Here is a 13,109-nt window from a genome sequence, read left to right as displayed (position 1 = left end):
TTCTTGTTTTACTTTGATAGTCCTTTACGGCCCCTGTCTCGAAGGTTTCCACCTGTTTCTTGTTACCCAGGTGTTTCCACTCCTCTCATTAGATCTCAACGTGTTTGAATTATAAGCAGTTTTACGTGCTGTTGTTCCCTGAATGTTTATGATATGTTGTAGTTAGTTGCATTTTTAATTTCTGGACTGTCTAATCAGCCTGAATAAAGGTTTGTTAATTTTGTTGTCTTGCCTATTTGGGTCCCTTTTGCCTGGAATTTCATAACATTTGACATTTATCGATGGTGGCTCAAAACTTCTGCACAGTACTGTCTGTCTTTACTTCCAGACTCACTGGCTAAGACCAGAGTTTGCAGTCTTTGTTTGGGCTGCCATGTCAGACGCAGAATAGGGACTACATCACTAGTTCAGCTACAACCATGTAGAAAATGGCCCAATCTCTGGATACTATGGACATATGGATTTAAAGAGTGTTAGAAAGATCAAAAACTAAACTGAGCTATTCCCTAAACTTTTTTGTGTGGTGTTTGAAACCCACATGAAGCGTTTGGGATCCACTGATGTAGAGAGCATACACAATAGTCATACTGTGTAAATAAGTATATTTATTTTTCATTAATGATGTTTTTTTAGCTCTGTCCCATTAACGCAAATATGACTTGATGAGGATGAAACAAAACGGCCACTACCATTTTTGTTTTTGGCGTATATGCCATCAAACTGGTAATTAGGACTAGCAGAGATGGTGTAATGACTTCACATCTAGCTGCCACCGGGAAGAAACAAAATGGCCACACATGTTGTTAGTGGAAGGCATTTTAAGTCTTCCATAGCTGTCAAACACAGATACGCCAGGTGATGTTAGACTGTTTTGTACAGGTAGATACTTGCAGAACTCACGTACAGCGTGTCTTATGGCTGATTGTTACATTCTCGCTGTGGAGGTGAGGTGAGCCAAGCAGAACCATATTTAATGTTCCTTCCTTTGTGAGTGCAGAAATGAAGCGCCTGTGCCATTATGGTGGGTTTATTAGTATGTCGGGCGGTTAAAATGCGCCTTCGGCTTTACCCCCCTGGGTTGTTCAGGTTAAAAATATATATTTGGTACTTGATTTAAAAAAATGGCTTAACCACATCTCGCAGCGGTTATGCTCTTCCACCTGCTGGGCCGCCATTACGCCGTCATTCAACACGGTGAAAAGAGACAGGATAGGGAAACCGCGATTAAACATCCGCCATTGCTTTATGTTTAACAGTCATATTAGATTCGAACCAACTCGCTGTCGAGCTAGCTCTACCGGCCATGTAGAAGAAAGCACCTTTATCCCAAATTTAGTGTTACGTTTCAGATATTTTTTTAAACCTCTGTTACAGTTGTTAGTTATTTATTTTTAAAGAGAACACGTCGTCAAATAGGTATGTGTAACAGTTCACAACATTTCCACTGTCACTGCAGTTATAAATAAACACAATGAAAACTTAATCGTTGATGTTTGCTAGCATACTCATTTTGTCGGTCACATCGGTTTTTTCGGACAGCTCGTTGGATTTTGACCTTGAGGACGGTTATTCCTAAATTGACCTTGAGTTGTAGGAAAATTGTGCTACTTTTAAGTAGGGTTCAGTGATGTTGGCCTGAATTGTTTGGTTACACTGGCCATCGGGTATAGCTAGCGAGCCTTAATTTGACGAAGCAACAAATGAGATCGAAGAGCCGAGACCAGCATTCTTGTTTTTTTTTTAATCGTACTTTATTTTCCTGTGGGGAAGGCTAGGTCTAAGTTTAATTTTTATTTAAGTTTAACTTTAGGTGGGGATAGTTATTTTAGCGCACAGGGCGGTGTTCGCTACGTATTGCTATGGCGTCCAATTTCGAACAATTATAATCCTCCGCGCTTTGCTCGGCCTGTGCTAGGCGCTAGTGTTGACGTTAAAGTCGGAAAAGACTATCCAGACCCGTTGATAGGGTCTAGCCGGGACTGCCCCCCTGTGGCTGGCCAATGGACGACCAATAGGGCAGGTCTACATGTGGAGAGTATGCTGAAGAAAGCGCTGCGAGTCTGTGCTTACTGGGAACGGTGGAGGTAAGTTACCCACGTAATTTGTTTTATTTATACAAAAACACGCCGTTTCCGTTCTTTTCGGACCTTACCGAACAAAGAGGTTAGGGCTCTTAGTGTCTTTATTGTCTCGGTTTTTGGAAATCCAGCACTCTGGCTCCTCATAACACAAAGACCGGCTTGAACCATCCCAAGGAAACACCAGCTTGGAGGTTTTTGACTTCCTATCAGAGCTCAAATTTCCTCCGATTAGATTTTCTTAATTCCGGTTAATGTAGTCACACTCGGTTGTAATTGCATTTTCCTTACACCTGTGTGTGATTGTAACTTATTTCCTAACCATTTGCTACAATATAACAAAACAATGAGCCAGGCTTTAGGTGCAGTACGATGCATGCTTAGCCAAAATGTTAGAAAACAAATCCAGACTACTGAACCGAAAGCCGGTCAGCCTGTTAGTCACAACACGACTATATTTGCTTTCCGAGTGCATAAAGCGAAAGTAAGAGGATTGCACGTTAAAGCTCAAGTTTCTCAGACTGAAAGTTTTCTGCATTGGGTCGTTCGCGGGAAAAAAAAATGGACAACAACGCGAGACTTCTATACATTGAAGAAAATGAGGGGTGGGGGGAGCATCAGCAGCAACATGGCTCAAATGTCCAGCAGCACTCAGCTTGTACATCGTTTACCGTTTGAATGTACACACGACAAGATGAAAACAATTAAATGTAAACGTGAGGAAAGCCTCAGATTCTATCTTCCACAGACAGACAATAGGAAGATTAGTCAGCTAATCAAGTAGCTTGGTCTCACTCACTGCCCCCTCCTTCCCTGTCTGTCATCAAGGGTTAAACACCAGCTATGGCACTAACATGACATGATGAAAGTTTTCTTTTTTAAGAAGAACAAACCTGAGATCACCGCACAGACCATATGTTAGTAGTATATAAATAATTTAGCTGAAAATGATACATGATGTACAAACAAAAACAGTGTTACAAATAATATATTACAAAGTATATACTACAAAGAATCAATGATAAAGAAAATAGGCTGTTGTTCTCTCTGTAGTGCTTTGTTGCATTTTTTATAAATGCATTAAAAAGCAGTGAATTAAAACAACAAAGATGTTACTAGGTTCTGCACCTGTTTAGATATTAAATTTAGATATTAAACAAGGGGTGTGTATAACTTTCCAGGAATTTTTATTATGGTAAGATAGTTTCAGGTAAAACTAAGCTGCGGCTTGTGAGTTAACATCAGCGATGGATTTAAAGGGGCAAGCAGTAATTTCTCACGGTTATTAATTTGAAAAAGGGATTCTGTACTTATAAATATACATAGTGTGTAAATATATCTTCCAACATGCAGTCAAAACTTAATTAATCTGTTAAAAAGGCATGATGTTTTACATATGTGGCTAGAGACTGGCCACATATTTAGTATATCAAAGGCAAAGAGAAGTCGTAGCTGTTCCTATGTCATGGAGGGTTATTAACATTTTTGTTGCACCATCAGACTCAAGGTAATGGAAAGATCATACCTATGTTTTTCATTGGAGATGGGATATCCTTAGAAAGTCTCATTGTCTTCCTCCTCACCTTAAACCTCACCTTCTTAACTGAAGTCACTGCTCAACACAAAAACATGCTCATTTATTATCGATATTGTCACAACTACTTTTTATCAGGTAATCAGAATGTGTCTGTACCGTCTTTGGATAGCTGACAAATCCTGCTAAAACAAACAAACAGATGGTTATAAGCTAACATTATGGTAGTTAATGTTTCATTACATGCTCATATTGCATGAAGTTTATTTTTTAATTAGTGTTAGAGTCCCGTAATGTTAGATCCACTTCAAAAATAGTTTAACTAACACTGACTAACAGCAGCTAATGACAGCAAAAAAGCAGCAATGATTTCAGCAAATCTTCAACATCTCATGTCAGTATCACTGTCATTGGTCACTAGTGAGCTTCTGACTCACTGACCTGTGTCAGATTCCTTTCACCAAGTTTTATAGCCTCCTATTGAGTAAGAGTGGACACCTTTCACCCAACATTTTCCATACTTTAGTAGAAACAAGATGGGCATAGATACAGTCTAAAATCATTTTTAAAAAACAACAGCCACTGTAGCTAGGATTATGCACTTTAATTTGGAAGGGTAAGAAAAGAGCAATCTATTGACATCTAGCGGAGTGCTTTCGCTCCAGTGTTCCGACATCAGGCTTCGAATTTAACTAGAACCTAGCATGATCTTGGGCTCATGATGTCACCAATCCAGTCCATTATTCAACAAAGAAACTACTTATGCACCAGACAATGAAGTGTCATAGTAAAACAATATGGCATTAAAACTACTTAATGTCTGAATCGCTTTTATTTTTTTTAAGATTCACTGTGTAATTAAGTACAACTACCTGGTAGAGCATGCACGTATATTAAGTAAATGTTAAGTACTGTGTACAACTTTACGCTTTATAAATGTGTATGCAGTGTTATGTTATGAAATTATGAAATAAAAATGTAAACTGATTTACATAACTGAAAAACCAAAGTCTTCATAATCTGTTAGCATCTACCTTTGTTTTGGTTTTGCGTGAACAACATCATGGCGGCGGGCGACATCCCAGAATGCATTGCGATTTCCGATTTCCAGTAGTAGATTGAAGGATAATCACAAGATCGTCGTCCTGTGTGCTCAAGTTGTAAAACCACTATCTTGGGCTCAACACATATGCGTTGTTCGTTAATTTTAGTTGAGGTTAGGTTTCGTTCATAACACGTCTGTTCTCATGATGTGTTAAGTGGCCCTAGTTTTTGTTTTTCCCGAAAGTCTTAAGCTCATTAGCGTCAGCGGTCCGTCACAGTGGGAGTAGGTTATCACTTTTTAGCAATGATTGAAAGCACGCGCGTGTGACACGGTCACCCTCTCACCCTTGTGTGTAGATGACGTTGTTGCACGCTGGCCCCGTGTTGTGTGTTGATTGTATTGTAGGTAAGAAAACGAGTCAGTTGTATAAAATGTTACTGTGCATACCTACTGCTGTCAAAGCACAGTCTGTTTTACATGAATATTAAATATTGTGCGCCGTGTCTCTTGTTATGACCGGGTCATTCAGACTTTCGCCTTGTTGAAAGTGGAGGGTCGGACTTTGAGGGGAAAGTGAGCTCATTCAAACACGAAGCCGACATGTTCAGCTGCAGTCAGATTAAATGAAATGACTGCATCTTCGGATAGGCTTAAAATTGACTTAACAGTGTGCTCCAACAGACACGTCTCTACAATCGAGACGTCCTACCGACAAAAACATGGCGAGAAGCAAAGCATTCACGAAACATTTGTGCGCCTTCTGTCGCTGCGGCTACCCCCACTAACGGCTAACTTGCTAATTTAGCTAGCGGCTAAGTTATCCGGTAGCCCTAAAGAGGTGTAGGAAAAAGTAACTTCTACTTTTTTTTTAACGACTGATCTATAGAGGTAATAAAACTGCTTGAAACAACCAAAGATCAAGTAAACAAACAGAAATGGCAACAAGTATCTGAGCAGAGAAGAAGCAACTGTAGAAAGTTTTCTGCAGTCACATGATCATCTTTTTAAAATGTATTGTAATCCAAAAGATCCTGTTACAGCTCCCCGGAATTGAGGCAAACAGCCTCTAACAAAATAGCTTAAGTAGGATAAAGTGCAGTCTGACAACACATATATTTTAAAAATTGAAGGTAAAGTAAACACGAAGTGAAAGAATATATTTAAATAATTATAAAGTAATATAGTTATGATATAATGAAGCAAAATATCTCATAAAACAATGGAAATTTAAAATAAATATTGTACTTTTAGAATCAACAGTAAAGTCAGAAGATTAAAAGGACACATCTGTATCACATTGTGCCTATTAATATGTTGTTGTTGTTTTTAAGAAATCTTATTCTCTGGAAGGAATACTTCTGCTAAACTCTCCTGTAGCTTTAAGCTCGAGATTCTTTGAGTTCCATGTCTCTGTCTTATTACGTCTCTGGTTTTACTTATGGTATATGGTAAATGTGTATATAGAAAGAATATAAGGATTATAGCCATGAAATACTATAACAGTTTTAGTTTTGGCGCGCTAATCTTTGTGTGTTAATATTCTCTCTGGCTTTATCCAAATGTATTTTGTGTTTTTTGTTTTGTTTTTCTAGAGAGCTGCAAGATGGAGAGCACAGTGGTCAGGACCTCAGACTCCTCAACTGATAAATATTTTTATTTGAAATGGATCAACAGTCTCCTGAAGACAAACTTCAAAAATGTGGAGGAGATGGGTTCAGGTGATTCATCAGTATGAATAGTCCAATGTATTTCTATGCATCTGGCTTAGCCCACTTTAATAACATTCAACACGATATCACAGCAAAATGTAATAGATGTGCCGTTTCACCGTGTCCATTCCACACTTTGCCTTTCCAAAAAAACGTGAAATAGACGTGCATGCAGAAGTTCCATTACTGCATGCAGAAATTGCGTTACCAGCAGGTGGAGAGAAAAGCCTCGAAGTCGGTAATGAGCAAAAAATGTGTTAAGTACATTCCAATTACTGGAAACAAATAAGCTCGGCAGCTTATATGTATTTACAGTGGGGCAAAAAAGTATTTAGTCAGCCACCGATTGTGCAAGTTCCCCCACCTAAAATGATGACAGAGGTCAGTAATTTGCACCAGAGGTACACTTCAACTGTGAGAGACAGAATGTGAAAAAAAAATCCATGAATTCACATGGTAGGATTTGTAAAGAATTTATTCGTAAATTAGGGTGGAAAATAAGTATTTGGTCACCTCAAACAAGGAAAATCTCTGGCTCTCACAGACCTGTAACGTCTTCTGTAAGAAGCTTTTCTGTCCCCCACTCGTTACCTGTATGAATGGCACCTGTTTGAACTCATCATCTGTATAAAAGACACCTGTCCACAGCCTCAAACAGTCAGACTCCAAACTCCGCCATGGCCAAGACCAAAGAGCTTTCGAAGGACACCAGGAAAAGTATTGTAGACCTGCACCAGACTGGGAAGAGTGAATCTACAATAGGCAAGCAGCTTGGTGTGAAAAAATCAACTGTGGGAGCAATCATCAGAAAATGGAAGACATACAAGACCACTGATAATCTCCCTCGATCTGGGGCTCCACGCAAGATCTCATCCCGTGGGGTCAAAATGATCATGAGAACGGTGAGCAAAGATCCCAGAACCACACGGGGGGACCTGGTGAATGACCTGCAGAGAGCTGGGACCAAAGTAACAAAGGTCACCATCAGTAACACACTACAACGGCAGGGAATCAAATCCCGCAGTGCCAGACGTGTTCCGCTGCTGAAGCCAGTGCATGTCCAGGCCCGTCTGAAGTTTGCCAGAGAGCACATGGATGATACAGCAGAGGATTGGGAGAATGTCATGTGGTCAGATGAAACCAAAGTAGAACTTTTTGGTATAAACTCAACTCGTCGTGTTTGGAGGAAGAAGAATACTGAGTTGCATCCCAAGAACACCATACCTACTGTGAAGCATGGGGGTGGAAACATCATGCTATGGGGCTGTTTTTCTGCCAAGGGGACAGGACGACTGATCCGTGTTAAGGACAGAATGAATGGGGCCATGTATCGTGAGATTTTGAGCCAAAACCTCCTTCCATCAGTGAGAACTTTGAAGATGAAACGAGGCTGGGTCTTCCAACATGACAATGATCCAAAACACACCGCCCGGGCAACAAAGGAGTGGCTCCGTAAGAAGCATTTGAAAGTCCTGGAGTGGCCTAGCCAGTCTCCAGACCTCAACCCCATAGAAAATCTGTGGCGGGAGTTGAAAGTCCGTGTTGCTCGGCGACAGCCCCAAAGCATCACTGCTCTCGAGAAGATCTGCATGGAGGAATGGGCCAAAATACCAGCTACTGTGTGTGCAAACCTGGTAAAGACCTATAGTAAACGTTTGACCTCTGTTATTGCCAACAAAGGTTATGTTACAAAGTATTGAGTTGTATTTTTGTTATTGACCAAATACTTATTTTCCACCCTGATTTACGAATAAATTCTTTACAAATCCTACCATGTGGATTCATGGATTTTTTTTTTCACATTCTGTCTCTCACAGTTGAAGTGTACCTCTGGTGCAAATTACTGACCTCTGTCATCATTTTAGGTGGGGGAACTTGCACAATCGGTGGCTGACTAAATACTTTTTTGCCCCACTGTATGTGTAAGTGTGTTAATAATGGACTGGCATGACTTTTGCACATTTTGCCGCGGTACTGGGTTGCAACATTAATCTTAGACTTTAGATTAAGTCTAAGTGCAAATGAGAGACTGAACAGCTCTGTAACCCCGCCAAGCTTTTACTGGCCTTAAGTTAAACCGCTTATGTCATATTTTGAAGCAACTCCAGAGAACACAGTGTACATGTATTGGTTACTGAGATGCTGATGACAAAGTGTTGTTCATTAAATAAAAATAGCCTGTTTCTGCTAGAATAACTGGTGTGGACCATGTAGTTTTTTTTAAAAAAAAAAAACAAACAACGATTCTCCCTCTGTTAACATAACTTGTCTATGTGTGTGATCTGACAGGTGCGTGCCACTGTCAGATGATGGACTGTGTTTTTCCTGGATCTATTGACATGAGCAAGGTAAAGTTTGATGCACAAAGTGAGGACGACTGTAAGCACAATTTCAGACTACTCCATGAGGCCTTCAGCACAAATGGTATCACAAAGGTAGGTATGCATTAGTTCTCTACTAGAATAGCATTAAAGTGTCTTAGCTCATGCATTTGTTTTAATACATTTTGGTATTAATTTCTCATTGTCATTACCTATTATTGTCTTTACACTGTGTCTACAAATCAGCGAGTCATCACTACTTTCTTACCTAAATTTCTTTGCACTCTGCTTACAAATTTAAAATTTATATATGCAGAAATATTGAAGGTCTAGCTTTCCAAAAATGTCAAGATACACATTTACTAAATTCTTAGCATATTATATCTGTAACATAAAATATTTTTTAAAACTGTTAATTTATTCATGCTTGTGCCACAAACATCAATAGTTTTAATAATAATAATAATAATAATTACTAGCTATGAAAGAAATGTGCAATTCCTTGTAAGTATAACAGTGGATATATATCTTTTGAAGAAAACTTTATTCAGTAATGAGTTTTACGATATAGTGTTTATAAATGTTATTTTGTCTTCTTTGTCCTGATACAGAAAATTCCAGTTGAGAAGCTCATAAAAGGGGATTTTAACAGCAACATTAAGTTCCTCAAGTGGTTCAAGGGCTTCTACGCAGAAAATGTGAAAAGTAATGATTATGACGCTGTGAAAGCTCGTGACAGCTGTGATATCAGCCCTATTTTGGTGTCTCCTAAGTCAGGTAATTGTCATGCAAGATTTTCTTTCACTTTGGTAAAGGAATAAGTCTCTGTAATGTGTTTTGAGGACCACAGTTATAGGACATCTGCTGTGATGTTTTTGTTTTCTCTGTTTTACCAGAGAGATCTAAAGAGTCTGACACGGAGGAAAACAGCAAAACGACTAAAAGGTTTCCTTACAGCGAGAAGTGGAATGATGTTTTTGCTTGGGCTGAGCGCAGTTCTCGCGGAGACAACTATACCTACTGTTCCTCCTGTGGTACTGACCTTAGCACTATTAACAAAGGCTTTTTTGAACTTAAGCGCCATGTGGAAACAACCAAACACAGGAAAAGGGCTGCGAAGAAAAGATGTGGTGCAAGAACACAGGTCACTGAGTCGCTGCCTTGCAGTGATGAAGCTGTCCAGTTTATTTACAATCACTGTTACACTGGATCTGCTAAAGGTCAGCAGGGATATAGACATTTTGCGCGTTGTAAGCTGGGATCACAGTACCCCAAAGATATCATATCTGCCTGCGAAAACACTCCTTACTGTTTATACATTTATGGAGGGGTACCTGTAGGAAAAGGTGAAGCAGTCTCTGTGTTGCTTGTTGGGTTTTTTGATGTTGAAGCCTCTAGTCGCTGCATCAGATTTCTGGATGCTCTTCAGGCAGGGGACGGTGCAGGAGATCAGTCTGCAGCAGCAGTTGTGGGTAGCTTGAAGAAATTTGGGCTATCCACAGATAATCTCGCTGCCGTTTATCTAACTGGCAATGGTTCAGCCACAGAGGAAATCTGTTCTAAACTCAGGGAACTCAATGCAAACATCGTAACCTTAGGAGGCCTGTACACCATCGCTGATGCTGCTTGTCGTGCTGCCATCAAGGAGCTCTCCAATCAGGTTCAAGAACTGATGGTAGACCTCCATGAACACTACTCTGCTTGCTCTACAAAGAATGAAAACCTCAAAGATCTTTTTGACTCAGATGTCAGCAATGACAGCGCATCGCTTCACACCAACACCAGCTGCTTTAGAGTTTGTCTGTTGGTCACAAAAATATTGGAAATGTGGACCGATCTCACACTGTACTTTAGTTCTTGCAATGAAGATGAGAAGACTAAGTCCATCTGTTCTCAGCTTAATGATCCCAAAGTTAAGGCAATGTTTATGTTCCTGCAGCAGGCCTTAGAGCCTCTGCACAGTTTTCAAAGGAAAACACAGGAAGCTTCTGGTACTAATATTGAGCTTATTCTAGAAGAAGCCAATAGTCTGATTTCCATTTACACCTCCTACTTCCTCAGTCCACAGGCTGCTGATCGTTTCCTCATTGAACGTGACGTCCAAATTCTTAAGAACAAGAATTTCCACCTGCCAAGCTCTGAACTCTGTCTGGGTAAAAAAACTGTGGAAGACTTTCTGAAAACTTCTGAAGCTGCTGAGGCACTGCCACTATTACAGGAGGATGTATTATCATTTTATATTGCACTCACTGGTTGTATCGCAGAGGAGCTGCCTTTAAATGACTCAGTGCTGAAGGGCATCGCTCAGCTGCTGAACTCACAGAGCAGGCTGAAAGTGACAGAGGAAACAGTCGGGGAGCTGGGCACCAAGCTGGGAATCTGCAACTTCCCTGAGGAAGTCAAACAGCTCACGAATGAATTCCTTGAGTATCAGAAGGCTCAGGAGGGAGAGGCCGAGGATGGAGGGAAGGGCAGCGCAGCTGTGGTTTCACTGGAAAACATACTGAATGACACCAAGCCAGCCTCAATCTTCAGGAAGCTTCTTTTGATCCTTTTGTCTTTCCCATGTCCTCCGCTGGATGCGCAGCAGGTTTTTACTCAGGTATGTGAATGTTTAGTCGGTTAAGTTTGTTCATATAGACATTTACACACAACAAATGTTAACGAAGTTCTGCACAACAAGTAAACATTAATCAGTTGAAAAAGTATATGTGATTAAGAAAAAGTGGTGGATTGCTTCCTGTGGGTTTAGGGTAAGAGTTGGTGTCTCAAGGGATGATTTTGAATATCTCAAGATCCTGTTTACAGTGATGTGAAAGCAACTGAATGGCACACTGGTGCTGCACCCACTTTACCTGTGCACCACTGCAGTAATGCGGGTGTTGTACCTGTTGTTGTGGTGAAGGTAGAGCTGGCCTGTGATTATAAGCTCTGGGTTGTGACAGAATAAAGTAGCAAATAGAAATGGCTGAAATGAGTTTCACCTCAAACTATTTATAGGTATATTTAAAAACAGCAAACACTGACCAGAGATCAGAGTAAAAATATCACATATAGCTGGACTCTCTGGAATTAGTGGGTGTGGGATTGATAATGGTATTACTGGTGTTAAATCAAACATGGGGTGTATGGCAGTTGTTAGAGATGATATTTAATCAAGTTTGATCTTTTTGTTAGAGCTTCCTTTAACATATCAAAGGAAATCTTAATTTCCTATCAGCTCTGCTACAAATCCTTCCAGTAGCCTGAGTGACAGGATATTTACTCAAGTAGAGTAGGAAAGTAAACAGATGAACAGAAGGCAACTGAGGGAGATGCCTGTCCAAAGACAGGGCAAGATTAGTGTTCTGATACGCAATAAAAATGTCCAGCCGTAGCAGAAATAATCATGCGGGATCTACATGCAGGCAAAGAGGTTTGACAGGTTCTCTGGGTGCAGAAGTTTCAATTTTGAAAGGCATATGGTGAGAAGAGTTTAGAGCACAAATTTGAATATCACAGAGATGCAAATGAAACGATAAAACGTCAGTCCAATGTGTGGCCCCATTCACGAGTGGGGCCTCTGACAAAAAAAAAAACTGTTGAAATGGTAAAATCCCCAAGAATTAAAACAGTATCAAATCAAACTAGATTCAAAGGTTTGATTCAGAGGAGTAGAATCACTGCTCCTTTGAAACGAAAGGACTCAGCCATGCATCTGATCAGGAGGAAGCCTCCATTTGGAGGTTTCCAGACAAACTGGGAGGAGATCCCAGGGTAGAGCCAGAATTCTGAGGAGAGATTATAGCTTGTGTGGCTCAGGAATGCTTCTGGATAGCCCAGAAGGAACTGAAAAACATAGCGGTGGAAAAGATAAATTGAAGAGAAATAAATTAGTGCTGTAAGCGTTAATCTTGTTAAAATGACATTAACGCCATAACTGCAATAACACAGCAAATCTCTGTTAACGAGTTGCTGCGGATCGCCTCGTGGGTGGGGCTGGGCGGCATCAACGTGTTAGTACGATGCGTTGACAGCTGATAACATTATTTTAACTAGATTAACGCTGACAGCATTAAAATAAATAAAAGTTAAGAATTAGGAGGGAAATATCTGGGTTAAAAGGGCCTATAAACAAAACCTTTATTATGCCAGCATAACAATGTCATACTGGAATAATAAAGGTGCAAAATTTACTCGTTTCCTTTTAATTTTTTCCACTTGGTGCTGTCTTTATGTTGTTTTTAAGGCCTTGGAGAATGATCATGTTTGTGGAGTCTCTGACAGTGAAGCCTTAACAGAAAGTGAGTTGGATGTTACGTCTGACACTTTCTCTGACAGCAGCAAGAACTATCAAGTTCGCACACGAGGTAAGAGGAGCATGTTAAATGCACGAGATGATCATAATCATTTGCTTAATTTGTGGAGTTTAGCAGGAATGAA

The 13,109-nt window shown here is 40.1% G+C and overlaps 1 protein-coding gene across 2 annotated transcripts in view; it reads left to right on the top strand.

Annotated features, from left to right (window-relative positions):
- Positions 1 to 798: 798 nt before the first annotated feature.
- The window catches only part of dnmt3ba (DNA (cytosine-5-)-methyltransferase 3 beta, duplicate a), a 38,596-nt gene continuing 26,285 nt past the window's right edge, over positions 799 to 13,109 (top strand). Inside the window, exons 1-6 of one of the 2 annotated variants that reach the window (XM_042224303.1) lie at positions 799 to 2,084; positions 6,250 to 6,375; positions 8,656 to 8,801; positions 9,299 to 9,464; positions 9,584 to 11,289; positions 12,916 to 13,036. In XM_042224303.1, the coding sequence (XP_042080237.1) occupies positions 6,261 to 6,375; positions 8,656 to 8,801; positions 9,299 to 9,464; positions 9,584 to 11,289; positions 12,916 to 13,036 (2,254 nt within the window). In that variant the 5' untranslated portion in view covers positions 799 to 2,084; positions 6,250 to 6,260. The remainder of the gene's footprint in view (positions 2,085 to 6,249; positions 6,376 to 8,655; positions 8,802 to 9,298; positions 9,465 to 9,583; positions 11,290 to 12,915; positions 13,037 to 13,109) is intronic. The other variant, XM_042224304.1, reaches the window with a different exon arrangement.

This window comes from Haplochromis burtoni, unplaced genomic scaffold (assembly GCF_018398535.1).
Source record: "Haplochromis burtoni strain Fernald_Lab_line unplaced genomic scaffold, NCSU_Asbu1 Contig_134, whole genome shotgun sequence".
In the NCBI taxonomy this organism is placed as follows: domain Eukaryota; kingdom Metazoa; phylum Chordata; class Actinopteri; order Cichliformes; family Cichlidae; genus Haplochromis; species Haplochromis burtoni.
This window is presented reverse-complemented; position numbering and strand designations above follow the sequence as displayed.